Source organism: Salvia miltiorrhiza, chromosome 2 (assembly GCF_028751815.1).
Source record: "Salvia miltiorrhiza cultivar Shanhuang (shh) chromosome 2, IMPLAD_Smil_shh, whole genome shotgun sequence".
Classification (NCBI taxonomy): Eukaryota; Viridiplantae; Streptophyta; class Magnoliopsida; order Lamiales; family Lamiaceae; genus Salvia; species Salvia miltiorrhiza.
In genome coordinates this window covers 40,580,321-40,605,895 of record NC_080388.1, presented here as the reverse complement: position 1 = coordinate 40,605,895, position 25,575 = coordinate 40,580,321, and the positions used below count along the sequence as shown (strand labels likewise).

Sequence of the window (25,575 nt, the reverse complement as noted above, 5' to 3'; positions counted from 1 at the left end):
AAATGCAAAGTAAACATCACTCAAATAAGGTCTTAGATGGGCTGCTGCCAGACTTTTGGATGAATTCTCTGAGGATGGTCTTTAGTCGCGCTGACGGAGATGTCAAGATTGAAAGAAAGATGACAATAGATTCCGAACTTTGCAAATACTCAAAACATCTCGTTTGGGGCAAAATCTGCCATGAAGTTGTTTAATGAGACTACGTCAATCTTTAACACAAGCTTCCAAGCTCCCATTGCCATCAACTGCAAGAAAAATAAACAATATTCCAAACAATATTCAAAAAAAAAAAGGGAAGAAGAGGAAGAAGGAAGAAATCAGCGTGCCATCAGAGAAGTATTCTGTTTATTAATAATTTTGGGCCAATATTAACTTAAAAAAAAAAAGCCCAACATAATCATTTAAGAAAAGCCCACAAGCCTCTCGGCTTCTCTCTCACGCTGAAATAGAAGCACAGGAACACAAAAATCCAGTTGCTCCTTTCTTCTTCGATCTGCGCCGCCTCTAATCCGGCGAAGCCGCGTCCCGGTTGTTGGCACCGCCGCCGCTGCCTTCCGCCAACTGCCCTCGGCTTCTTCCCACAAATCCGGCGGGTCACTGCTTCCACCGTCGCCTTGCAAGATTCCTGCTCCGGCATCTATTAAGAGTGTATGCTCGAAATCGCCGTCGGCCGTCAATCTTCTCCTAAAAATACCGCCGCCGCTGGTCCGAAAATCAGCAAGAACTGCGCACAGCCCATCCACCACCTCTTGTTGGAGTTACCATGAACTGCTGCTGCTTCTCTCAGTTTTTTCTGAAGTTGCCGCCGCCATGGATATCCGGCGAGTTCAACCTCAACTTCTACCATGCTTCCGTCTCCAAGCTGTACGGAGTCTCTGTTATAGCTGCTCACCACTCGACACAAATGCCACCAACGGCTGCGGGAAATTCTGCTCAGATACGAAATGAAGCTTGACGAAATCAGCAGCCGTTGTATTCGAAGTCCCTTTCGAGTGGCTCATGATCGAAATACTGTTGAAGGTGTAGCTCGTGCCCGCTAAGAAGAAGCCGGAGACTGCTGCAAAGCCAAAGCCGAAGCCACCGCGCTCTAAACCGGTCCAGCAGCTGCTGCGCCCGCTAAGAAGAAAAAACAAAGCCCAAGGCGGCAATGCTTCTTACACAAAATTGTCTTCTCATGGGAAAAAGTTGCTACCTTCAAAGATAAAACCAAGCCAAATTCAGATGTACAACTAAAAGCAAAAGAAAGTCATGCAGATGAATAACCCAAATAGCCGGGTGGTGTTCTCTCAGAGAATGCATGAGGAAGACGGGAGATTTGAAGACAAATCTGATATAACAAAGTATGTGGATCCTTTGAAAAATGAACTGAAATGTACAAAAAAAATGCATTTGTTCAAATCGAGATCAAAATCAAGTCATTTTGGAAAATAGTGAAAGAAACAAGTAGACGAGCATGAGCAAGCAAGATGTCTAAAAAGCAATATTATAAAGAGAAAGCAAAAGTGAAAGGCAATGCAGCAAGCTCAAGAAATAATCACATGGATGGGCCCAATCTGCTCTACTTTGGACATATTGTAAGAAATCAAATAAATACCATGTTGATTGAGCATGCCAAGCAGAGAAACAAAAGAAATCCGCTCTCGCTCTCTCTCGGTTCACACAGGGACAGCCGCCGACCTTCTTCCCCGGTGGAAACAGCCGCCGGAGGGCCGCCTCCTCCGTTTCCCTCACCCTCTTCTCTATCTCTCTCACTCCGATCATCAACGGCCGCCGCGCCAACTGCAACCTCGCCGGCCACGGCGGCTGCCGCTGCACCTTCCCATCACCGTCGCCACCGCCGCTGCAACCATGGGCTCAGCCGCAGCATATTACTACACCGGATGCGAGCACGACTACCAACCGCACTTCCTCGATTCTTGCTCGCTCTGCCGCAGACCGCTCAGCCAAAACAGCGACATCTTCATGTACAGAGGGAACACGCCGTTCTGTAGCCAAGAGTGCAGACAGGAACAGATAGAGATGGATGAGGCGACGGGTAAGAAATGGAAGATGTCGTTGTCTTCCTCGTCGTCTTCGTCGAAGAGATCGAGCGCTGTGAGACAGACCTCCGATTCCGCCAAGGAATCCGACACGAATAAAGTTGTACAGAGGGGAACAGTGGCCGTGGCTTGACTCTTGAGATTAAAGATAACTGCAAATAAGTATATATATATATTGTATTTGAGAAGAAATTACTGATCACTTCCTCGATGAATTTCGCAAGAACTGGAGTTTGATCTGTAGAGAGAGATGGGTGCAGAAGAACTGGGCGACGTGATTCGGCAATACTTGAAGACCGCGAGAAAGCCGACAAACGGCGCTGAGCTTCGGAGGTACGGTGGTGGACGTGAAGCCTTCGCCGGTGGCGGAGAAGCCCGCTGCCCCGGAGAAGGACGTGCCCCCGTAGTCCGAGCCCGAGCCGGAAAAGGTAGCGACGCCGGCGAAAGAGGAGGAGAAAAAAGGAAGAAGCAGAAGCAAAACCAGAAGATAAGAAAGATAAAAGAAAGAGATGAAGTAAAGGAGTATTTGCTGCTGCTAAAAAGAAGGAAGAGCTACTCTATTTATAAGCAAACTTTTCACCAAATCTCTAAACTTAGCCGCCCAGTATACGAAGAGTGGAGTTCCAGCTGTTCTTCCAGCTATGAATGGCCCTTCAAAACAAGCTGTCAAAGCTTAAAAGGGACTACATTTAATGTAGCAAAGGACTGTGTTTGTGTTGGCACGTACGAAATTTGCCTAAAAAAAAGAGGTGTTGTTAAAAGAAGAATGAAAATGGCATATATGTTAGCTGAAAGTAGAATTCAATACTTGTAGTGACTGAAACTGCTTGAGAGAATCAGTGAACATTGAGCTGGACGGTGGTGATTTAAAGCTTACCAGATGAACGATGAGGATGGAGAAAAGATTGTGAGCTGGAGAATCGTGCTTTTTCTTTGTTGGGTTTTCATTTAATGGCTGAGTGGTGATGGGTCACTCATCTTTAAATTGGAGGAAAATTGTTGGATCATTTTCTAAAAGTCTGGAAGAAAGGGAATTGGCCGAAAAAAAAAAAAAAATTATATGGCTTTGAAAAAAAAAAAAAAAAACGTGAAGTTTGGAATTATAGCTATGATTTTGCCCACTTCAAGTGAAGCATTAATTAATAGGCTGCAATGTCTAAAGTTGCGCCAAGAATTTGTAGCCAATTCACAAAGTTCATGAAATTCAAACACTCCTAAATACGAGTATAAACTATTTAAAATTCCAAAATTCAATTCAAAAACTCCTAAATACGAGTATAAACTATTTACAAATTCAAGTGAAAAACTCCTAAATACGAGTATAACTATTTACAAAGTTCAAGAAATTGAAGAACTCCTAAATACGAGTATAAACTATTTAAAATTTCAAAATCAAATGAAGAACTCCTAAATACGAGTATAAACTATTTAAAATTTCAAAATCAAATGAAGCACTCCTAAATACGAGTATAAACTATTTATAAATTCAAAGAAAATGAAGAACTCCTAAATACGAGTATAAACTATTTACAAATTCAAATTCAAATCAAGCACTCCTAAATACGAGTATAAACTATTTAAAATTCCAAAATTCAATTCAAAAACTCCTAAATACGAGTATAAACTATTTACAAATTCAAGTGAAAAACTCCTAAATACGAGTATAAACTATTTACAAAGTTCAAGAAATTGAAGAACTCCTAAATACGAGTATAAACTATTTAAAATTTCAAAATCAAATGAAGAACTCCTAAATACGAGTATAAACTATTTAAAATTTCAAAATCAAATGAAGAACTCCTAAATACGAGTATAAACTATTTAAAATTTCAAAATCAAATGAAGAACTCCTAAATACGAGTATAAACTATTTAAAATTTCAAAATCAAATGAAGAACTCCTAAATACGAGTACAAACTATTTAAAATTTCAAAATCAAATGAAGAACTCCTAAATACGAGTATAAACTATTTAAAATTTCAAAATCAAATGAAGAACTCCTAAATACGAGTATAAACTATTTACAAAATTCAAAGAAATTGAAGAACTCCTAAATACGAGTATAAACTATTTACAAAAATTCAAAGAAATTCAAGAACTCCTAAATACGAGTATAAACTATTTGAAAATTAAAAAAAAATTAAATTCAAGTCAAGAACTCCTCGATAAGAGTTTAAACTATCAAAATAAATTTCGAAACTTGTCTATTACCAAAGACATTTTGTCCATAAACAAGTCTCGATGGGGCAATTTGTAGACAATTAAATTGTCGTCGAATTAAATCGTGCCACGTGTAAATTCATGAATTAAATATTCAATTATATTTTCTATTTTATTAAATGGGATTTTATTCCTAAATTAAATAGATATATAATTAATATTTAACATAAATAAATTAATGGGCTTATGGACACCTAAAGCCCTAAGGCCCATGCATGAAGGCCCAAAGCCCATAAAGCCCACGAAGCCCATCTCTAAAATCTATAAATAGAGGTGTTGGGGTGCTCATTAGAAAGAACGTGAAGGAACGGAAGATTGAAGAGCATAAGAATTCTCTCTAGTATCACAAGTAGAAGAGGCGGAGAATTGGAGAGTTCAAGTATTCTTCCAAGTATTCAAGTATCTTGAAGAATTCTATCTAACGTTCAAGTCTCCTTCAAATCTTCAATCGTTTGAGTATTCAAATCTTCAAGTATCATTCGAATCTTCAAGTATTTGAGCATTCAAATCTTCAAGTGATCAAGATCTTCAAATCTCCAAGATCGAAAGCTTCAAGGCGTTCTTACAAAATTCTAAGGACGTTCTTCTCAAATCAAATCAAGTTCAACGTTCAATCCAAAATCATGACTTAAGTCCCTTGGATTGGCGTCATCAAATCAAGTATTTCAATAATCTTCGAGCTTGTTCAAGAATCAAATGGAAGAGAAGAATCAGAGGATTAACTAGAGATTGCAACCTGCATAAATCTATCTTCAAATTCTATCAAATTATCTTTGTAACGCATTTTGTATTTTATCAAATTGAAATACAAAAAATTTGTGTTTACAATATAAAAGACACCAATTAAAAAATTATCTCTAGCCACCTCCAAAATATCACATATGTGTTGCGGGAGGAGCGCCGGCCTTGGAGTCTGTGAAAATGGAAACGGGTGTAGCTCGCACTCCATACTAAGGGTAATACCATGCATGGACTATAGCCATGACTTCCGCCACCATTGTCTTGGAAGTTGGCATCGTCCGCATCTCGGATAATGGCTCCCAAGCCAAACACATTGCTACTCTCATCCACTCTGCAAGTCTCATTAATAACCCTCCTTGGCCTCATGCTTCTCTCTGCATTTTTGTATCCAAATTTGCCACACCATCATAGCCCCTAACATATTTTAGCTTTAATTACATGCTCTCGCCTCAAAAGTACATCATGTCACGAGTTTCATCCAAGATTGGCTATGCACACCAAATTTTCATGCTATTTTGAATATTTAAATTTTAATCCACACGTCAACTTTCTTTTCTCGAAAACTACATCAAATAAGTTTTGGACTTGGATTAGATTTTTTAGCTGATTGACTGGGATTCCCCCCCCCCCCCCCCCCCCCCCCCCCCTTTCCCATAATTTTTTTGAGTCATGTTATAATTTTTGGATTCAGATATATATATCATTGAAACAAACCAGCTCTACGCCTAATTATTCTACATTTAGTTTGTCATTTTTTTTAATTATTAGTTTGTCAAATTATTGGTCGATAACTATTTGGGATTTTGCAACTAACTGAAACCCACTTTTTTTGTTCTATGATCGACCAGCACTTTATTAGTTCTAACCAATATAACTTACCTATAAGTTATAACAACTCCAGATTCATTAGTAAATCTTATATTTAATTATTTTCTCAATATTTGTGATTTTTACTAATATTAGCCTTTTATTTTATTTTAATTTATTAAAAATTGCAAGAGGTATCTATTATATAATCAAATACGTCATCCATCAGCAGGCGGGACCACTACCCACACAAAAATGGAAAACTACACCGCAACCAGACGAGATTGCTCCCAAGACATCTAAAAAAAGTGTCTTTGGGTGCCCCAACTTTGTCACTTGAGGCCAGTATGCATCATTAGCAATCTTTTATGTTTTTGTATAAAAGTATGTTATTATTAGTATTATTTTACTCAATCAACTAAACTATGATTTTTTTTTTGAATTAGAAACTAAACCATGATTTTAATGTTACACAAAATATACGATGTGCATTGATAAAATACATCAATAAACAACATTTTGCGTTAGATCATAAATGTATGAAAAATTATAGTGGATGCACCTACTGTGCAATTTAAAATGAAATTTGTTGCATAATGAAACTATATCGTATAATACTATGTTTAGTTTGTATTCTCAACATCACAGCCATAATATTTCATTTTCTTTTTCTTTGAGTTGGCATAGCAAAATAGGTTTAGCTCCGCGCTGGTTTCCAAAATTAAGAGTAGCTAGGCTATTTATTGCATTGTAATGCTCAAACTTTTATAGGAAACATGAAAATTTAATTACTTAATTTAGAACAACGTACTTGATGGGGCAAACTAACGACAACAGCTCAAAAAACCCAACAATTGAATGTTGTAATTACTGTTATTTTCCTTTTCTTCTGGGACACAGAGACATGATTAAATTCAATGCCAGTTTAAATTAGCTACATGATTTGGTCATACAAGCATAAGATGATAATGAAACACAGCTCAATTTGTAAGACGTTTCCCCTTCAATTATTAAATTGTGGGTTCGAATAATCACTATAATAGAGAACCACTATTAATAGTTTAAACAAAAAAGGAAAAAATATTTAAAAAAAAATAAAAAATACAAGATAAACTAAGATACATTTCTCAAATTTATTAATGATTTCTTTTTAATTAATGACAGCGAGCCACATCAAATTCGCCCTTCAGAAATAAGAGCATCCACAATGGTTACACGATAGCCATTACACGATTGGGCTATCGTGTAAATGAGCTATCGTGTAACCGTTGCGGGAGAGGTTTACACGAGGGCTACACGTTCTATCGTGTAGCCCTTTAAACGGTGATTTTTTTATTTTTTTATTTTTTTCCAATTTTTCTTCTCTTTATAACTAATTCTATCATGTAAGCTATCATGTAACCCCACTGCAGCATCTTTACACCATGTGGTCCCCCATCATAAAATAGGCTATCATGTAAGCTATCATGTAACCCCATTGCGGATGCTCTAAGTAACAGAATAACAGTTAGTAACATTTGGAAGAAATTAAATTTTTATGTTTAGGGGAAATACGAATTCTTCCTAGCTACGTATCCAAAATTATTTTTGGATTGCATACATTAATAAATTAAAGAGCGTGTATTTATTTTGAGATAACAGTCAATATGATGGAGTATTATATTACTTGAAAATAAACCAAATTATTAAGGAGCAAGTGAACAAGAACAACCGATAGATTAATTTGGTCAGATATTAATTAAGGACAACTCACACAAAGCCAGATTCCACCTGTTGTGTTAATATACTTTGTTTGCGTAATTAACACTGCAACATAGATGGAACAATATTTTAATATATTAGTTTTAAGAGTGAAGCTTTCATAAACACTCCAACCGTTTACATGATTCGCGATGTCCCATAAAATATATTTTGTCATCAAAAGAAAAAAAGAATATTCCAACTCTCAAATTAATAGTGCAATTACATAATTTGACGGTCATTTACATATATTTTTACACTGCCAACTTCTCTATAAAATTACTTTATTATCATCCAGCATATATTTCATCATTAAATCGAAAATTCATAAAAGTACATTTCTAATAGTACCCATATCTCTTGGTACCCTTGTTTGGGTTGGTTTGGAATTGATTTAAAAAGTTAACACATATATTCACACTATGTTCGAATTTATCCACTCAATTTTAAACAACTTTAGTGATATATTGTAAAAGATATTGGATACGAGATGACAAAGTAACCATATCATGAGTTTTCTAACGCCACATTCAATTTAACAATTAAATGTTGGACGACAAAGTAATTTGATGTAAGTCTAATAACAACTTCAAATTCTTAGGTGTTATTACACCATTAGCTTGGGAATTTCAGCTTTTTTGCCCAAAATGGATTTGTAAATAAATCGTTGTAAATAAAAGGATTTTATGTATTTTCTATTCAACCCTTATGACTCACCTTTATAAAGGTGATAAGTTCCACTAAATTGCAACAAATGTTGTGTAACATAATTTGTCACAAAAGTTTATTTGATGTACAAAAATCCCAGATTCGAATTACTCATCACACGGTTAAATATATAATTTGTGTGTTTTTGCACATGAAGGAGGGTACAATCGCATAATCGCAAACATCGATTTCAGTATATGCCTTGTATGTAAAAAAAAAAAAAAAAAACTTGTTCTATCATGTGTTAATATTTAGGAATAGTAACATGTCTGATCACTCTTCGTATTTAAATACGTTATTATTAGTATGTCATATCTCATTAATAATGTGAAAATATGATATCATATATGGCTTATAGTATAATGTACAATTTATTTAAAACAATCAATCATGTTTATGGTTTGAATCAACAAAATAATTGTCTGAAATAAATTTTTACGATATAGTTAGAGTGAATATTGTCACCACTCATCAAATATAGAGCCCATCCATAGGTCCTCCTTCTGGACAATAATGGAAGTCAACAATTTAAGTTGTCCTAATCTATGTTTGTCTTTTTGCACGTGAGAATTACTCCAACATTTGTAGCTGATCTCACTTTATCATAATTACTCCCATATTGGCATTTTCATTTCCCTATAAACGAAATGTAATTTTGAATAGAATACTTCCAAATCTTCATTTTTAAAATCTTCAAACTCTCCCCCCTTTTGTTATGTTGAATTCGTGCTCTGAGGTCTTATTTATTCATATTAATTTGTTTTTAGGGGTATTCAAACATTTTCATTGTATTAAGTAAAGGAGTCACAATAATTTATGTTTAGTCTCACATTCCACAAATTTGAATAGAATGCGCAATATTAATATCATGATAATCTATGACAAAAATCGATACAGAAAAGCCTTTAATACGCTTATACAGTTGACATAATTTATTTGGTATGCACACAAATTAATTATACACCTCATAATAAAGAATTGATCAAAACTACTGCACTAAATAAATGGTGTAACAAATACTAATAATTTAATTGGGGTTGTTAATTAAATGAGAAAAGTTGGCGTATAAATTATGGTGAGAGTGCAATCCAACGAATTAAAGTGTTTATTTTTAATTTGAAGACTAATTTCGGCGCTTTGTACGTGGGTTCTTCCTCTTCCTTCCTCTTCTCCCTCTGTCAACTCCGCTCTCTCTCTCTCTCTAGCACGCAGACTAAACACGCGTTTCTGCATACGTATACATACACTTGTTTTTGTATCTATTACTTTTTTTCTCTCCGAATCTATCCATTGCGATTACGTCAGATGTTTGAAGTGCAAACGTTAAGAACGAAGCGGTGAAGCCTATATCAGAGGTGATTTCAGCTGCAAGTTCGAGTATCTATCGGTGTCTTGCGCCTCGGATTTATCGAATCGGTGGCTTGAAGGTGAGTGACTCTGTGTGTGTGTTATGTTCTCGATAATTGAATTCGTCGGTTTAATTTATTTTCTTCATCTTTTTTTATATCTTCTTTTTCCGTTTTGTTTTCTTACGTTTTATTGGATTGATTTGGATTGAAGGAGACTCGGCCTATCGCCGATTCTTGAATGCTGGTTGGGAAAAATGTGGAGTTTGCGATTTTTTTCTTTGTGATTTTTGGCGTTTGTTTCGTTGGAGTGACTGTAGAATTTGGTTGAAGTGGTTCTGTTCTTCACTCACATCGAAAAAGTAAACTAGAATTGTTAACCATATTCCATAAATTTAAAATTCTTGTGGTTGATGGTACAAGTCTCCGGTTTTCTTAATCATGTGCGTGTGTGTGAGCTGCTGCTCGTTTTGTGATTTAATTTATAGTTTTAAAACTAATTTCAATCTGGGATTAAGTATTTGTCATTTGTGGGAAATTATCGAATAAAAGTTTAAATCCTGTATTTGAGCCCTATCCTCACTGTTGAGTTCAAGTTGAACTAGCTGCTTGTGCCCTTTTTGGTCCAAGATAACACTGATAACGAAATAATAAAAGAAAAAAAAAGAAGCATAAATTGCGGTGAACTGAAATATGCAGTTATGTGACATCAGGACATGTTTCTTTGCATCCTTAATCCATGTGAGTACCAATGCAAACAAGATATAAGTGCACCATGAGTATCTCATGCCATCTGCATGTCACAGCTCAATACCGTAAGTTTTGAATTGGATTCCATAAGTCTTGTAGGGGGCATGGATGCAGAAGTTGTAAATTTTCCTTAGTGAAGGCAGTATGAGAATCAACAAGTTGACAATTTTCCTCCTGTGATGGTGATTTTAAGATTTGTTATGCCCGTTCTCTTTCTTCTGTTTTCCAGTTGTGATGAATGTTCTAATGAGATATAGATAAGGACAGTAATCACTGCACTTTCATTGTACACCATGCATCAGATACAATTCAGTGACTTTTCTGCAAAGTTTTATTTTTATGTGTATTATTATTAAGATCAGATATCATATACTTTCATTTATTGTAGCTATTTTATCAGAAATTGAAAAGGCATATGAGAGGATCAACATCATGGAGGTGGCTAATCAAGAAAAGATATTACTTATTTGATGGGGTAAGTGGCTTGGCAGGGTTACCTTTATTTGTTTCTGTTCTGGCACAGACAAATTAGATGGATCTTACAACCCTTTTATATATAGGTGAGGGTTCAAATTAGAACCTTTAATTGTTGTGAGAACGGCCCTTCGATCACGAAGATCTACGGTGGATGCATCATCTTACTGGATGAATGCATCACTTGGGTTCGAATCCCATGAGGGACATTTTTTTTTCCAAATGTATTAAATTTAACAATGAATGCATTAAATTTATAGGGAAGTGCATTGTTCTCACGTACTCATGGAAAATATAGTTCTCACAATAACCCCCCCTATATATACATATACTTATTGAGGGTTTTTTTGAAAAATAAAAGTCGTCCAAGTTTTTAAGTTGGAGCAGTATTATGTATCTGTGTAGAATGCTTAACCTGTAACCAAAACTGCAGGGATTATGTGGGGCAAAGATGAATCAGCTGCCGTTTATGGGAGTTGTCTGTACAGTTATGTTATTCGTCATATACAGGACCACAAATTATCAGTACCAACAGACAGAGGTATCTCAACGCAGAGTTTGCTTAAGGACTGTAGTTGTTTTAAGATGTATCTGGTTTCTTTTTTCTAACGTTTTCATGTATATTTACCATGACGGTATAACACTTTTATCCTTGTCTTGCCTTTTCTATCAGATGGATTCAAAATTGCAACCTTTCTACACATCAAAGGTATATGCATGTTTTATTATTCTAACAATCTCAATGTCATTTATGTGCTGAAAGAGTTGTGATAAGATACTTCGGTTCCTTTCTTTATATACTTTTCGACCAGTTTCTCTATTTTCTTTTCTATTTGCTTTTTCCTTTCTGCTGTTGAGGTTCTATTGGCATTTTTATCCAGGAGACACCAGTAGATACAACAAGATTGAATAGTCTACCTCGTGGTATCATTGAAGCAAGATCAGACCTGGAGTTAAAGCCTTTATGGGCAACAAGCAGTCATAACTCACAGGTGTTTGTTTATGTCATCACTCACTTATCTCATTGATTAAGGATGGATTGTTGATGACAACTATGTAACATTTCTTGCACACACCTCTTTCTGATGGACTATTTTCTGAAATTTCAGAGAAGTGTAAGGGAATTTAACAATTTGCTAGCAATGCCTGTTGGAATTAAACAAAAGAAGAATGTCTGCACTATTGTTGAAAAGGTACAAAAGTCTTTACATTGAAATGCTGAGAATTTCTGATCATTAAGAAATAAGAGATGACCTCGGTTTGCAAGTCACCTAATTTTTATGGATTCAGTTTCGTCCAGAGAATTTTACTATTGTTCTGTTCCACTATGATGGAAACGTGGATGGGTGGTCAGACCTGGAATGGAGTAGGGAAGCTGTACATATAGTAGCTCACAATCAAACAAAATGGTAAAACCTATAATCTGTACAAGTTCGAACGTATGTTATTATTGAAGTTCTCAGTTTTATGTATCATACATTTCCAAAAAGTTGCCAAAGACCGACATATTTTGAACCAGGAGTTCAATGTATCAACTCTTTTATTCTTTTATCGACGTAAATGCTACGCCAACAATGTGAGATCATGATCCAATGTGATATTTTTTGATAAACTGTGTTTTCATGTTCAGGTGGTTTGCGAAGCGCTTTTTACATCCTGCTGTTGTGTCTATCTATGATTACATATTCCTATGGGATGAAGATTTGGGAGTAAAAAATTTCCACCCTGGAAGGTACAATTGCATCGACCTATTTGTTTCCTGGGACCTCTATTTTGTTCTTACTTCTTAGTAGAAAATCCAGTTATGTTTTAGGAGTTTGAAAAGATTACTTGCTTTAACTAGGTACTTTAGATAGCTCATGCAACCTGGGAATATGTATTTATTTGGGGGATCTAACTTCTACATTTCCTTCTGAATATTTATCTTCTTAATCTGCAAAAAAACCAAATTATGGTTTCATCTCCGATTCATCTGTTGTACTATCTCATAATTAAGTATGATAACTTTAACTTCTCCTTGCTCAGGTATCTGCAAATTGTAAAATCAGAAGGACTTGAAATATCTCAGCCGGCTTTGGATCCAAATTCTACTGGCATACATCACAGGATCACTATAAGAAATAGAATGAAAATATTTCATAAGTATGCACAAAATCTGCTTGGTCTAAGTTCTTACTTCTGTATGTGGTGGTATTGGTTCTTATATATTTTGTTTCAAGCAGAAGAGTCTATGATGTCAGAGGTAGCACGAAGTGTTCAGATGATAGTGAGGGGCCGCCATGCAGTGGGTAGGTTATTCTGTTGAATAATTATTTCATTTGTGTACTTGTATTCAGTATAATGAATCCTGCTTCATGATTGGTTTGTATCATCAATATTTCAGCTCTCTTTCTTTTTCCTTCGGAACATTGTTGCTTGCCGTGAACTTATATACTTTCTTTCTTCCGTCCTTTCCTCTTTGTACATGGGATATCCAAGCCAGATTTCTCAGCAATTCAGTAGAGCACCAGGGCATATGGTGCCTCTTTCTATTTTCTGAAGGCACACATGCTGATTTCACAATCTTTTTTGCAGATTTGTGGAAGGAATGGCTCCTGTGTTTTCAAGATCAGCTTGGCATTGTGCCTGGCATTTGATACAGGTAATCTTTGGTGTTTACCCTGGGCCTGAACTAATTTCTTGTGCTTTGCTTGCTTAAAAGTTAAAACCTACAATTATGAACGAATCATGCATAATACTTCCGTCAACATCTTTCCTTCAACACTTTTAATCACAATGCCTGAATCTGTATTGTTACTTGCCAAAAAGTTTAAGTTTGAATGCAGTTGCTATAGAAAACAAGTAATTTTTGTGAAACCTTATTCTTTTTTACTTTTATATTCCTTTTAGAATGGCCTTCAGATCCAAGTTACAGTGGGTTTATGGGTCTTTTTTACCTACTGATGGTTATCCACCATGTTGCACGAATGAAAACATGTGCAGAGTGTATAGATAGCTCTGGAATCGTACATACGGCGTTAAATCTAGCTATTAAACCTTTGGCCTAATGTATCAGATTGAATCTATGCTCATTTATATTTGATCTACAGTCATATAAGTGTAGTATTTCCTTCTCAGTACTGTGGATCTTACAGTTTTCCCTCGATTGTCAGAATGATCTTGTTCATGGATGGGGAATGGATATGAAACTTGGCTATTGTGCACAGGTAAGATTGCTATCAGAGGCCATGTGTTTGATTTCTACGAATGTGGTTTTATCTAGATGAACTATGGTTAGTGTAGTTCCACTCCACGGAGGCATCTTGTTGAACTTTTACTCAGTAAAATCCCTTCTCTTATTCCTTTCACGGAAATTTGAAATTCATTCATGTCAACTAATAGGCCAACAGAACTTTACAGATATTATATTTTACTTATTTTGATATATTTGGAACTTTACAGGGGGATCGTACCCAAAAGGTGGGAGTAGTTGATAGTGAGTACGTAGTTCATCAGAGCATACAAACTTTGGGCGGGCAGTCTGCAAAAAAGGTGATCTACTAAACTTCCCGCTGTATATATCAGAAATCTTGTAATATGTGATAGATGTAATAGATAGCTGTGGTATTAGGCATGGGATTGATTACGATCATTATTTGGAATTCTTGATGGGAAATATACGTGCAGTTCCTGAAGTAATATAGTTAAACTTGGATAATTTGTTGATTGATGCCATTCTCGATCCATTAATGATTTTGCATCTGCAAATGCTGGAAGAAATTATTTATCTTATGATATTGTATCGTGTGTACATTTTATTGTAGGTGATGGTCGAGATATAGAAATATAAGGAGCCTTTATTTCTTACTATATCTAGAGCCCATATATCATGTACGGAGCTTCGTAAATTTACCCAATGTGCACCAAAGATAATGGCTACAATAACATATAATAAATCTCAATAAATCATTTTCAAGTATGAGCATTTGAGAATATTCTTAAAGAAAAGAATGTATTTTGAATAGACAGAATTGTCTGTCCACAAATATGTGCTCTGACGACCACTTTCATTGTTTCTCTGCTTTGATCACTTTCCAATTTTGGAATATGCATAATAATCGAAGCTTGTATTACTTATTCTATTTTCCATTGTTTCTAGTCAATACTTGCTTCTATTTTGTGCTCTTTTTTATTCTTATATTATAGAAAGCCACTCATCCCACATCTTTACCTAAATACAACACAAATTTTGATTAGCTCATGGCAATCATGTCATCGGCATAGTGAACCAAATTCAGAGTTAGTGATATTAAGCTAATTAGCTTCTCAAATTTTATGAGCTGTTTCAGTTCATCGTGAGTTGATGTTTTAATATATATGCAGGTCAAGAATCCTGAAGAAACTGTTAAGGTATAACTTTCATCACTTGAGCTCATTTGTTCCGTCTCTTCTGTCCCTTTTATTTTCAGAGAAACTGTTGAGTAGTCTCTCTAAAATTTGCAAATACTGATTCTTACTTCGCTGTCTCTTTTCTTCTTTATTCAGAGGCATCCTGTTGACGTTAGATCAGAGGTGAGTTGCCGCATCTGGCTTTCCCATCCTAATCTTGCGGCTATTTGATTCTTCCAGATAAGCAGGATTGAAAATAAAACTGCACAAGGCATAGTCTAGGACAATAGATTTTTGTGGTTCTAATGCTCTTGTTTGGACTGTCCTAAAGCAGATTAGGAGGCAATCAACAGTAGAGCTTCAAAAATTCAAGGAGAGATGGGAGCGAGCCGTGAAGGAGGACAAGAGATGGGCCGATCCGTTCCCTCCAAGCCCAATGCGGAAGCTTAGGCGCAACCGTAAGCGCGGCTATTCTAAGGTCTAACTAGGCAAAGTTCACTGTAAATTTTCTCAGTCTGTCCGGCCAAATGTCGATTCTCGTAATTATTTTATTTTTTAGTGTTCATAGTTTAGCCCAATTCCGCCATTGATCTAAAAGCATGCCAGAGGGTCATTAGCATACATGCATACACACCATCACAGTGGTCAGATTTGAGTAGGACTAGAATTCTCAAAATCCCTAGTCTTGTGAATTTATGCAATTACATCAATTATAATTTCAATAGAAATATATCATTTCCAGTATTGAAGGAACAACTAGTTTTTAATCCCCCTTCCCCAAGAATATTAGAGTAGAAAGGGATAATATTTACATTCAATTGCACTTCAATTATGTAGATAAGATGTTTTTGATACAGGTATACGCAGAGAAGAGTTTTTAACCCTTTTTTTCTTTCAGTATGTACAATAATCTGGTTGATTCTATAGGTTTCGAAAATTGTGATTTTAATCTTAGTTTGGGTTGCTTCTCGATCTCGAGTCGATTGTAAAAATAAAAATAAAGGTTGTGTATGTTTGAAGAGTGAAAGAATTATCAAGTGACTTAGTATTAAACAATATTATTATTATTATCCAAAATAGATAGAGTCTCACTCTATATGTGACGGAGGGAGTATTATTATTATTATTATTATTAGGGTTTGAATTTTGGGATTGAGATTTTGAGTTCACTCACAGTCACACCCGCATCTTGAGACTGAATTTATTTGTTGGTGTTATTATAATGAAACTGCATCACATTCATATCGTACAAATTATGTTGTATTCGTATTCGTGTCAAACAAATTCACAACAGATTTTGTTTGTATTTGGTCTCATGTGTCGTGTTACCAGAATTATCAACCTAGAAATCGCAAATGCTGTATCGATTTGTAAATATTGAAATTTCATGTCACGTTAGCAAAATCTCGATTGAATCCCAATTTGCAAAAAAACTACTATCATATGGCGTATTGATTCGTAGATATTGAAATGTCAGGTTATTTTCATGAAAGTAGTTGAAATTTTATATTTAGTTTTTTCTTTTTTGAGCGGGTTTAATGTTTAGTTTATTCCGATGAATAAAAGCCTTTGCATAAAACGAATTTTTGTATCAGCGCTGTCTTGAAATAAAAGGCACCAAACTATAATAATTGAATAGCCGCCGGCTTTACGTTAAATGTTTGACAGTTGAAGAACAGGAACATGTTCCCATACTAAACATGATGACATTGTGATTAAATATTACGATAACATGTTAGGAGCAAGTTTGGGTTGTTATAGCGTATTTATATCCAAATTGAAGGAATCATTGTTTATGTAGTTGTAACATCCGTTTATATAACTGTGCTATACCCTTATATTTGAACTACATTTATACTCAATATTTACAAAATTTTTATCTAATAAATTATTTAAAATTATCTAACAAATCAATTTTAGTGGATCGTTTTCTTGACTCTATACACATCTTTCAACTATTTATTAAAACTGATCATACCCCTAAACCACACCACACTTTTGATGGATTAACAAAATTCATGAAGCTTTAGAGTTTACTAGAATTCAAATTATGAACATTAGAATAGAGTATATTATGAAGTTCTAATTAAAAACACTTATGTACTATTAATTATTCCACTTAGTTTTTTTTTTTTTTTACTTAACAGTATTAAACAAAAAAATTTAAAGCCCGCGCCACAAGAGAATCAAACTCAAGACCTTTGGCCTTAGGCATTAATCCCTTACCGCTTAATCAACACACGCACAAAATATTCCACCTAGTTGGAGGAATTAAAGCCTGCGCCACAAGAGAATCAAATTCAAGATCTTTTTCCCATGCGACGAAAAAGGACACTATATAAATATAACACAAAATCAGCAAGTAGGAGGAATTAAAGATTTAGGGCATGCACACAAACAGAAAGTCTGTTAACATAATATTATAGATTAGGTGATAACCATGGTGCAAAATCCTGAGGGTTTACATACAATGGGTAGAGGTCTTTCATAGCTTAGAGACCGGCAAGCCTGCAAGAAATGAACAAATTTGAGCACATGATGTTATATATAGTAAGAATTGATATGATATGAGACATATATGCAAGTTGAGTTACCTAAAGCTTTGGAGTTAACAATGCTGGGGCATGCTGCTGGTGGTGGAGACTTGTCGTTGAGGAACGGGTCTACCCGGTTCGGATCCGCCCAAATCGGGTATCCCTTTATCTTCCCCTATTCAATCAAATCATCATAAGTCAGTCATCAAATCAAATTAATGTTTGAGGTTTAATTAAGACTTAGTGTGTTCATACCAGGACATTAAGTGCGGCCAATGTGGCCATTCCTTCACGAGTCCACTGCAATTACAACATATGATTAGAGCTGATGACTTCAACATATCATGTTACAACAAGTTACCTTTGAAGCTGAGGCAATGTGAGGCACAATTATAGCATTCTTCATTTCTGCTAGCCCGGGCTTCATGTATGGCTCTTCCTGAAAACAATTTCACAAGTGGATATGATATGATATGATGAAGAAAGAATTGAATTGCGAAATGGGGTGTACCTCAAAGACATCAAGACCAACTCGAAACATAGGATTAGCTCTCAAGTGGTCGACAAGAGCAGCCTCATCAATCACAGGTCCTCTGCTGCAGTTAATAAGGATGGCTTCCTTCTTCATCTTCCCCAGCCTCTCCTTGTTCACCAGATGATACGTCGTCTTATCCAGCACCGGATGCAGACTTATCTGCACACCACCACACCCATAATCAATTCAAATCATATCAATTCAATGGATTAATTGCTTCACTTCATCTATACATATATATTACCACATCAGCCTCTCGGAGCACCTCATCCATGCTCGATGCCCGTTTCCACGTCACCGGCTGCTCCCCATTGGCTTTCAGGAACTGCCCGTAAGCTGCAAACACAAAAATACTAATTATACAGAGCAATGAGGGAAGTAGTAGTGATGATGATGATCATGCCTGTAACGAACTTCTCGAGACGAGTGGACTGGTAGAGATCGTAGTAGATCAAGTTCATCTTGAACCCTTCTACCTATAATATTTTTCCACAAAAGTTAAAAAATTATGTCAATGATTTTAGACAAGTTAAGTTTTAGGGATTAGTTGGAGACCATCATTCTTGCATATGCAGACCCAATTCGACCTGCTCCAATCACTCCAACAGTTTGGCCCTTTAGTAAGTTCCCCACAAAACTGCAGAATTATTAGTGATTAATTAAGAAAAAGAATGATTAATTATGTAATCCTTGGAGAATAGAGGACATACAGATGAGGAAGCCATCCATCATACAAGCCTCCCCTCATGAACTCATCAGCCTCAACAATTCTCCTGGCTGCAGCCAATGAAAGTGAAGCTGCTAACTCTGCTGTAGTTTCTGTCAGCACTCCCTATTTCAACACCAACCAACCAACCAACTCCCATCAAAACTATTACTACAAAATTAATCAAACTCGACATTAATTCTTACAGGTGTGTTTCCCACAGCAACACCATATTTGTTAGCAGCGTCGACGTCAACGTTGTTGTACCCCACAGCCATGTTGCTGAAGGCACTCCCTCCTGCTCTGCTCAATGCACTGAACAATCTCTCCCCCCAATCCTCTGTCAACTGAAATCACAACATATATATATTTTATGATTATTACAAAAATCAAGTTGATGATGAGTTAATTAGTTTACCTGTCCAATAACTCCATCACACTTATTCCCAATCAAAGAAATGATGTCTTCAACGGATAGTATGGTTTTCTTCTCCGTGCATATCTGCAAGCGGAAACAAAACAAAATCATTAAAGAAATGTTTTTGAATAATAATAATGATGATGATTAATTAATTACTTCTAGACGGCAATCTTGATCAACCAAGAGATTAATCCAGCGTGTTCCTGGCATAGATTTGGTGCTAACAACTCTGTATTTTCCATTAGGATTGTACACTTCAACTTGCAATGGTCTAGCCATGCTTCACTTCTTGTTTTTCTTTTACGTGGAGCAGCAATGGAATTTTTTTAAATTTCTAAATTGTTGAGCTTTCCACATCATGTGGACCCCACTTTTGACAAATGTGAATCAACTTTTGACATTTGCAGTCTTCTTCAACAATTTGCTGCAGCCCACCAAATTGGAAGAGCAAAGCAGCAAACTTCAACAAACAACAGCTCAACTTTCCTATAAATAGAGCTATGTATTCGGCAAATGTAGAAGTGCAGAGTGCGAGAGAAAAGTGAGGCAAAACAAGAGAGAGTTTGGTGAGTGCATTTTGAGAGAAGAAAATTGTGAAGAAAAATTATAGGATTTTTCATCTCTCTTAAAATAGTAGCTCAGTTCTCTTGTGTTTTCCAAGTTATTAAACTTGAGATTTGTGTTTCCCCTATTTTGTGTAGGGAGAATTTTGTAAGCCTACTATATACATAGTGGAAGATTTCTAGACTACGGTCTCGTGGTTTTTCCCAATTTGGGTTTTCCACGTAAAATTTCTTGTCTCATATTTTCTTATATTTTGCACTAAATATTTTTCTTGGTTTGGATCCCATTTTGTAATCCAGCAAGAGGGAAAAGAATTATCCTGGTTCCGCTGTGCAAGTGTCATTTATTTGGACACTCGTGAATATTTATTCACCACTTTTCCCAACAAGTGGTATCAGAGCCACTTTGGTTCTGAGGCGGATTAAAAATGGAGGAATCGTCGTCGCTTGGTGGTATGTTCAAATTGAACGGATCAAATTACTCAATTTGGAAGCCAAGCATGTTGGATCTTCTCTATTGTAAGGATCTCTATTTGCCCTTACATGGAGATGATGCCAAACCAAAGGATATGAGTGATGATGAATGGGTCATCATGCACAGAAAAACAGTTGGTTACGTCCGGCGCTTCATTGAACACAGTATTTTTCATCATTTTGCTAATGAGGAAAAAGCTGACGTTCTTTGGAAGAAAATGGAAGCTATGTTTGAAAGGAAAAATGCTTTAAACAAAGCTTCCATCATCAGAAAAATCGTTCGCTTGCGATATGCGGAGGGTGCCAACATGACGGAGCACCTCAATGCATACCAGGGTCTTATCAACCAATCCACCAACATGAAGATTTCTCTTGATGATGAAGTCGTAGCTTTATTGCTACTCAGTTCGTTGCCGGACAGTTGGGACACTCTTGTAGTGTCAATCAGCAACTCGGCTCCAGGTGGAGCACTGACCTTGCAGATGGTCAAAGATTGTCTTCTTAATGAAGAATCCAGAAGAAAAGATCAAGAACGTTCTTCTGAGACAAAGGCGATGATTGCTGAAAACGGAGATCGAGGGAGAAGTAAAAGTAAAGGCTCTCAATACTCGAGAGATAAATCCAGGGGGAAGTCTAAACCCAGAAAAGACTTCAAATGCCATTATTGCGGTGGTCCAAACCACTATGAGAGAGACTGCAGAAAGAAGAAAAGAGATCAAGCGCGTGGAAATAATGAAAAAGCTGAGAATGACACAACAACAGTTGCAACTGATGGCGATGTTGTCGTAGTTTGCGATGATGCTCTTGTGAGTTCGTCATGCCAACAAACAGACTGGATCGTTGATTCGGGTGCATCATATCACATTTCACCACATCGTGATATGTTTGCATCCTACACCGGTGGCAGCTTTGGCAAAGTCAGAATGGCCAATCATGGTGTGACAGAAGTTGCTGGTATAGGAGACATTGTCCTGCTTACTAACACTGGATGTAAGCTTATCTTAAAAGATGTCCGACATGTTCCTGATATCAGACTCAATATTATTTCCACTGGCAAGCTCGACGATGATGGTTACATCAACCATTTCGGCGAAGGAAAATGGAAGCTAATCAAAGGCTCTCTAATTGCAGCAAAGGGTAGAAAGCAAAATTCTCTCTACATGATGCATGCAACGTTGTCCAATGGAGAGGTGAATGCAGTCGTCAAAAATTCCTCCATTGAGATATGGCATAAGAGGCTAGGGCATCTGAGCCAGAAAGGTCTGGAGATCTTGGCTAGAAGAAGCCTCATCCCTGAGGTTAAAGGAATGCACTTGGAAACCTGTGTTGATTGTTTGGCCGGAAAACAACACAGAGTTGCATTCAAGAGCTTCTCTCCCTCAAGAAGAGCTCAACCTCTTGATTTGGTGCACACAGATTTGTGCTACATGAAAGACAGAACTCTTGGTGGCGCACTATATTTCGTCACTTTCATTGACGATTTTTCGAGGAAAGTCTGGTGTTTTGCTTTGAAAACCAAAGACCAAACGTTGGAGGTCTTTAAGAATTTTCAAGCAAAAGTCGAGAGACAAACAGGAAGGAAACTGAAGTGTGTTCGTGCAGACAACGGCGGTGAGTACCAAGGCCCGTTTGAGCAACACTGCAGGAACCATGGTATCAAGCTTGAGAAAAGCGTCCCAAAGACCCCTCAACACAATGGCGTGGCAGAAAGGATGAACAGAACAATTTGTGAGAGAATCAAATGCATGTTGTCGCACTCCAAACTGCCAAAATCCTTTTGGGGTGAAGCTATGAGGACCGCAGTTGACTTGATCAACCTTTCTCCATCAACTCCTCTGGGTGGTGACATTCCAGATAGAGTTTGGTCCGGGAAAGACGTGTCTTACAAACACTTGAGAGTGTTTGGCTGCAGGGCTTTTGTTCACATTCCAAAAGATGAGAGATCCAAGCTTGATGATAAAACCAAACCATGTATCTTCTTGGGATACGCTCATGAAGAGTTTGGTTATAGATTATGGGACCCAGTTAACAGGAAAGTCATCAGAAGCAGAGATGTTGTATTCCTTGAAGATCAAGTTCCTGATGATGCGAAGGAAAAGCCTGAATCTAATTCAGAAGTTCCTGTCAACTTAGATCCAGTTCCTTCACCGACACTCCAGAATTACGGGGGAGATACCCAATCGGAGCATGGTGATCCGGTTGATGATGAAGCAGGTGACGATCAGACTCCACCTGTACAAGATGATGTCCCTCCAGTCAGAAGGTCTACCAGAGAAAGACAACCTTCTACCAGATATAGCCCACATGAGTATGTAATGCTCACTGATGGAGGAGAGCCACAGAGTTTTGTAGAAGCCATGGCGCATGACCAAAAGGAGAAGTGGTTAGAAGCCATGAAGGAGGAGATGAACTCCTTAGTTGAAAATCACACCTATGACTTAGTGAAGTTGCCAGCCGGCAAGAGATCGCTGAAAAACAAGTGGGTCTACAGATTAAAGGCTGAGGATAATAGCTCACAACCAAGGTACAAGGCGAGACTGGTTGTGAAGGGTTTCAGTCAGAAAAAGGGTGTTGATTTTGAAGAGATTTTCTCACCAGTGGTGAAGATGTCTTCAATCAGAGTGGTGCTCGCGATTGCTGCCAGTTTGGACCTGGAGATCGAGCAACTTGATGTGAAGACTGCATTTCTACATGGAGATTTAGACAAAGAAATCTACATGGACCAGCCTGAAGGTTTCAAAGTCAAAGGAAAAGAGAACCTTGTATGCAGGTTGAAGAAGAGCTTGTACGGCCTGAAACAAGCTCCCAGACTATGGTACATGAAGTTTGAGTCCTTCATGTCAACCCATGGCTACAACAAGACCACCTCAGATCACTGTGTTTTCTTCAAGAAGTTCGCAGGAGGTGATTTTATCATATTGTCAGTCTACGTTGACGATATGTTAATTGTAGGCCATGATGCCAGCAAGATTGATAAGCTGAAGAAAGAGCTGAGCAAGTCTTTTGCGATGAAAGACTTAGGCGCGGCTAAGCAGATCCTTGGAATGAAGATCTTCAGGGACAGGAAGAGCAAGAAGCTCTGGTTATCTCAAGAACAATATATTGAGAAAGTTCTTGAAAGATTTAGAATGAGCAAGTCGAAGCCAGTCGCCACTCCACTTGCGGGTCATATGAAGCTAAGTTCAGCACAATGCCCGACAAGTGAGACAGAAAAGAAAGAACTGCAAAAGATTCCATATGCTTCTGCGGTGGGGAGTCTAATGTATGCTATGATATGCACTAGACCTGACGTCGCTCACGCAGTTGGTGTGGTAAGTCGATTTCTCTCAAACCCAGGAAAAGAGCATTGGACAGCAGTGAAATGGATATTTCGGTACTTGAGAGGTACTTCTAAACTTTGTCTGAAGTTTGGTGATAACCATATTCTACTTGAAGGATATGTGGATGCAGACATGGCTGGTGACATAGATTCCAGGAAATCCACATCTGGATACCTGATGAGACTTGCAAGGGGAGCTATCTCGTGGCAATCGAAACTTCAAAAATGCGTGGCATTATCCACAACGGAAGCTGAGTACATTGCTGTGACGGAAGCTTGCAAAGAGGTGTTGTGGTTGAAGAAGTTTCTACAAGAGTTGGGCTTGAAGCAAGAGAAGTATGTGCTTTACTGCGATAGTCAAAGCGCAATTCACTTGAGTAAGAATTCGAGTTTTCACTCAAGAACGAAACATATTGATGTGAGATATCACTGGATTCGAGATGTACTTGAAAGAAAACTAATGCAGCTCGAGAAGATCCACACCGATGAGAATGGTGCAGATATGTTTACCAAGTCCTTACCCCGAGATAAGTTTGAGATCTGCAAACGTGAAGCAGGTCTAGTTGAATCTCCACATGACGTGGAGGGGGAGAATTGTTGAGCTTTCCACATCATGTGGACCCCACTTTTGACAAATGTGAATCAACTTTTGACATTTGCAGTCTTCTTCAACAATTTGCTGCAGCCCACCAAATTGGAAGAGCAAAGCAGCAAACTTCAACAAACAACAGCTCAACTTTCCTATAAATAGAGCTATGTATTCGGCAAATGTAGAAGTGCAGAGTGCGAGAGAAAAGTGAGGCAAAACAAGAGAGAGTTTGGTGAGTGCATTTTGAGAGAAGAAAATTGTGAAGAAAAATTATAGGATTTTTCATCTCTCTTAATATAGTAGCTCAGTCCTCTTGTGTTTTCCAAGTTATTAAACTTGAGATTTGTGTTTCCCCTATTTTGTGTAGGGAGAATTTTGTAAGCCTACTATATACATAGTGGAAGATTTCTAGACTACGGTCTCGTGGTTTTTCCCAATTTGGGTTTTCCACGTAAAATTTCTTGTCTCATATTTTCTTATATTTTGCACTAAATATTTTTCTTGGTTTGGATCCCATTTTGTAATCCAGCAAGAGGGAAAAGAATTATCCTGGTTCCTCTGTGCAAGTGTCATTTATTTGGACACTCGTGAATATTTATTCACCACTTTTCCCAACATAAATTTGGGAGTGTATAAATTATTTATACATAAATTTGATGAAATTGATAATTGGATGTGGTGGAGAGTGAATGGTTAGAGGCCTCTCATTTTGGCATGAGATAATGAAGTATGTGGAGTGACGCCACGTAGATATACCTATCTTTTCTTGCTAACTCACAAATTTTATTACCGTTTGTTTGTGGACGTGATTATGTGTGTGTTATGTTGTCGATAATTGAATTCGTCGTTTTAATTTATTTTCTTCATCTTTTTTTATATCTTCTTTTTCCGTTTTGTTTTCTTACATTTTATTGGATTGATTTGGATTGAAGGAGACTCGGCCTATCGCCGATTCTTGAATGCTGGTAGTGGTTGGGAAAAATGTGGAGTTTGCGATTTTTGGCGTTTGTTTGGTTGGAGTGACTGTAGAATTTGGTTGAAGTGGTTCTGTTCTTCACTCACATCGAAAAAGTAAACTAGAATTGTTAACCATATTCCATAAATTTAAAATTCTTGTGGTTGATGGTACAAGTCTCCGCTTTTCTTAATCATGTGCGTGTGACTCGTTTTGTGATTTAATTTATAGTTTTAAAATTAACTAGTATTACCATTCGTGCGATGCACGACGAACATTGAAACTA

The 25,575-nt window shown here is 37.0% G+C and overlaps 3 protein-coding genes across 4 annotated transcripts; 2 read left to right on the top strand and 1 right to left on the bottom strand.

The window, feature by feature from the left end:
* Positions 1-689: 689 nt before the first annotated feature.
* LOC131013412 (uncharacterized) lies at positions 690-2,298 on the top strand. The gene has a single exon (XM_057941486.1). The coding sequence runs from the start codon at positions 1,609-1,611 to the stop codon at positions 2,170-2,172; it is 564 nt and encodes a 187-aa protein (XP_057797469.1). The 5' UTR covers positions 690-1,608; the 3' UTR covers positions 2,173-2,298.
* Positions 2,299-9,287: 6,989 nt separating this feature from the next.
* On the top strand, positions 9,288-15,937 carry LOC131013401 (uncharacterized). 2 transcript variants are annotated; one of them, XM_057941476.1, is made up of 16 exons: positions 9,288-9,682; positions 10,752-10,826; positions 11,259-11,366; positions 11,499-11,534; positions 11,707-11,817; positions 11,935-12,018; positions 12,116-12,234; positions 12,456-12,557; positions 12,851-12,967; positions 13,048-13,113; positions 13,400-13,466; positions 13,978-14,031; positions 14,267-14,356; positions 15,188-15,214; positions 15,350-15,376; positions 15,528-15,937. In XM_057941476.1, the coding sequence occupies exons 2-16, from the start codon at positions 10,767-10,769 to the stop codon at positions 15,675-15,677; spliced, it is 1,218 nt and encodes a 405-aa protein (XP_057797459.1). In that variant the 5' UTR covers positions 9,288-9,682; positions 10,752-10,766; the 3' UTR covers positions 15,678-15,937. The 2 variants fall into 2 exon arrangements, with proteins under 2 accessions (XP_057797459.1, XP_057797458.1); XM_057941475.1 differs by having other exon boundaries at positions 10,740-10,826.
* A 1,652-nt stretch (positions 15,938-17,589) lies between these two features.
* Positions 17,590-25,063, bottom strand: LOC131013402 (glycerate dehydrogenase HPR, peroxisomal). The gene is made up of 13 exons (XM_057941477.1): positions 24,951-25,063; positions 19,546-19,723; positions 19,387-19,470; positions 19,175-19,315; positions 18,973-19,094; positions 18,818-18,899; positions 18,666-18,738; positions 18,507-18,598; positions 18,239-18,421; positions 18,089-18,166; positions 17,983-18,027; positions 17,788-17,902; positions 17,590-17,701 (listed from the first exon to the last, which is right to left on the bottom strand). The coding sequence occupies exons 2-13, from the start codon at positions 19,666-19,668 to the stop codon at positions 17,679-17,681; spliced, it is 1,161 nt and encodes a 386-aa protein (XP_057797460.1). The 5' UTR covers positions 19,669-19,723; positions 24,951-25,063; the 3' UTR covers positions 17,590-17,678.
* Between the last annotated feature and the right edge of the window lie 512 nt (positions 25,064-25,575).

What these genes read in the sequence shown, in the direction of transcription:
- LOC131013412 (XM_057941486.1), top strand. Translation starts at nt 1,609, where the DNA reads ATGCCAAGCAGAGAAACAAAAGAAATCCGCTCTCGCTCTCTCTCGGTT.
- LOC131013401 (XM_057941476.1), top strand. Translation starts at nt 10,767, where the DNA reads ATGAGAGGATCAACATCATGGAGGTGGCTAATCAAGAAAAGATATTAC. An exon ending in GAGGGGCCGCCATGCAGTGG is followed by an intron (nt 13,114 to 13,399) that starts GTAGGTTATTCT and finishes TCTTTTTTGCAG; the next exon opens with ATTTGTGGAAGGAATGGCTC. An exon ending in AACTTGGCTATTGTGCACAG is followed by an intron (nt 14,032 to 14,266) that starts GTAAGATTGCTA and finishes GGAACTTTACAG; the next exon opens with GGGGATCGTACCCAAAAGGT.
- LOC131013402 (XM_057941477.1), bottom strand. Translation starts at nt 19,668, where the DNA reads ATGGCTAGACCATTGCAAGTTGAAGTGTACAATCCTAATGGAAAATAC. An exon ending in CTGCATATGCAAGAATGATG is followed by an intron (nt 18,739 to 18,817) that starts GTCTCCAACTAA and finishes AAAATATTATAG; the next exon opens with GTAGAAGGGTTCAAGATGAA. An exon ending in TTGGTCTTGATGTCTTTGAG is followed by an intron (nt 18,167 to 18,238) that starts GTACACCCCATT and finishes AATTGTTTTCAG; the next exon opens with GAAGAGCCATACATGAAGCC.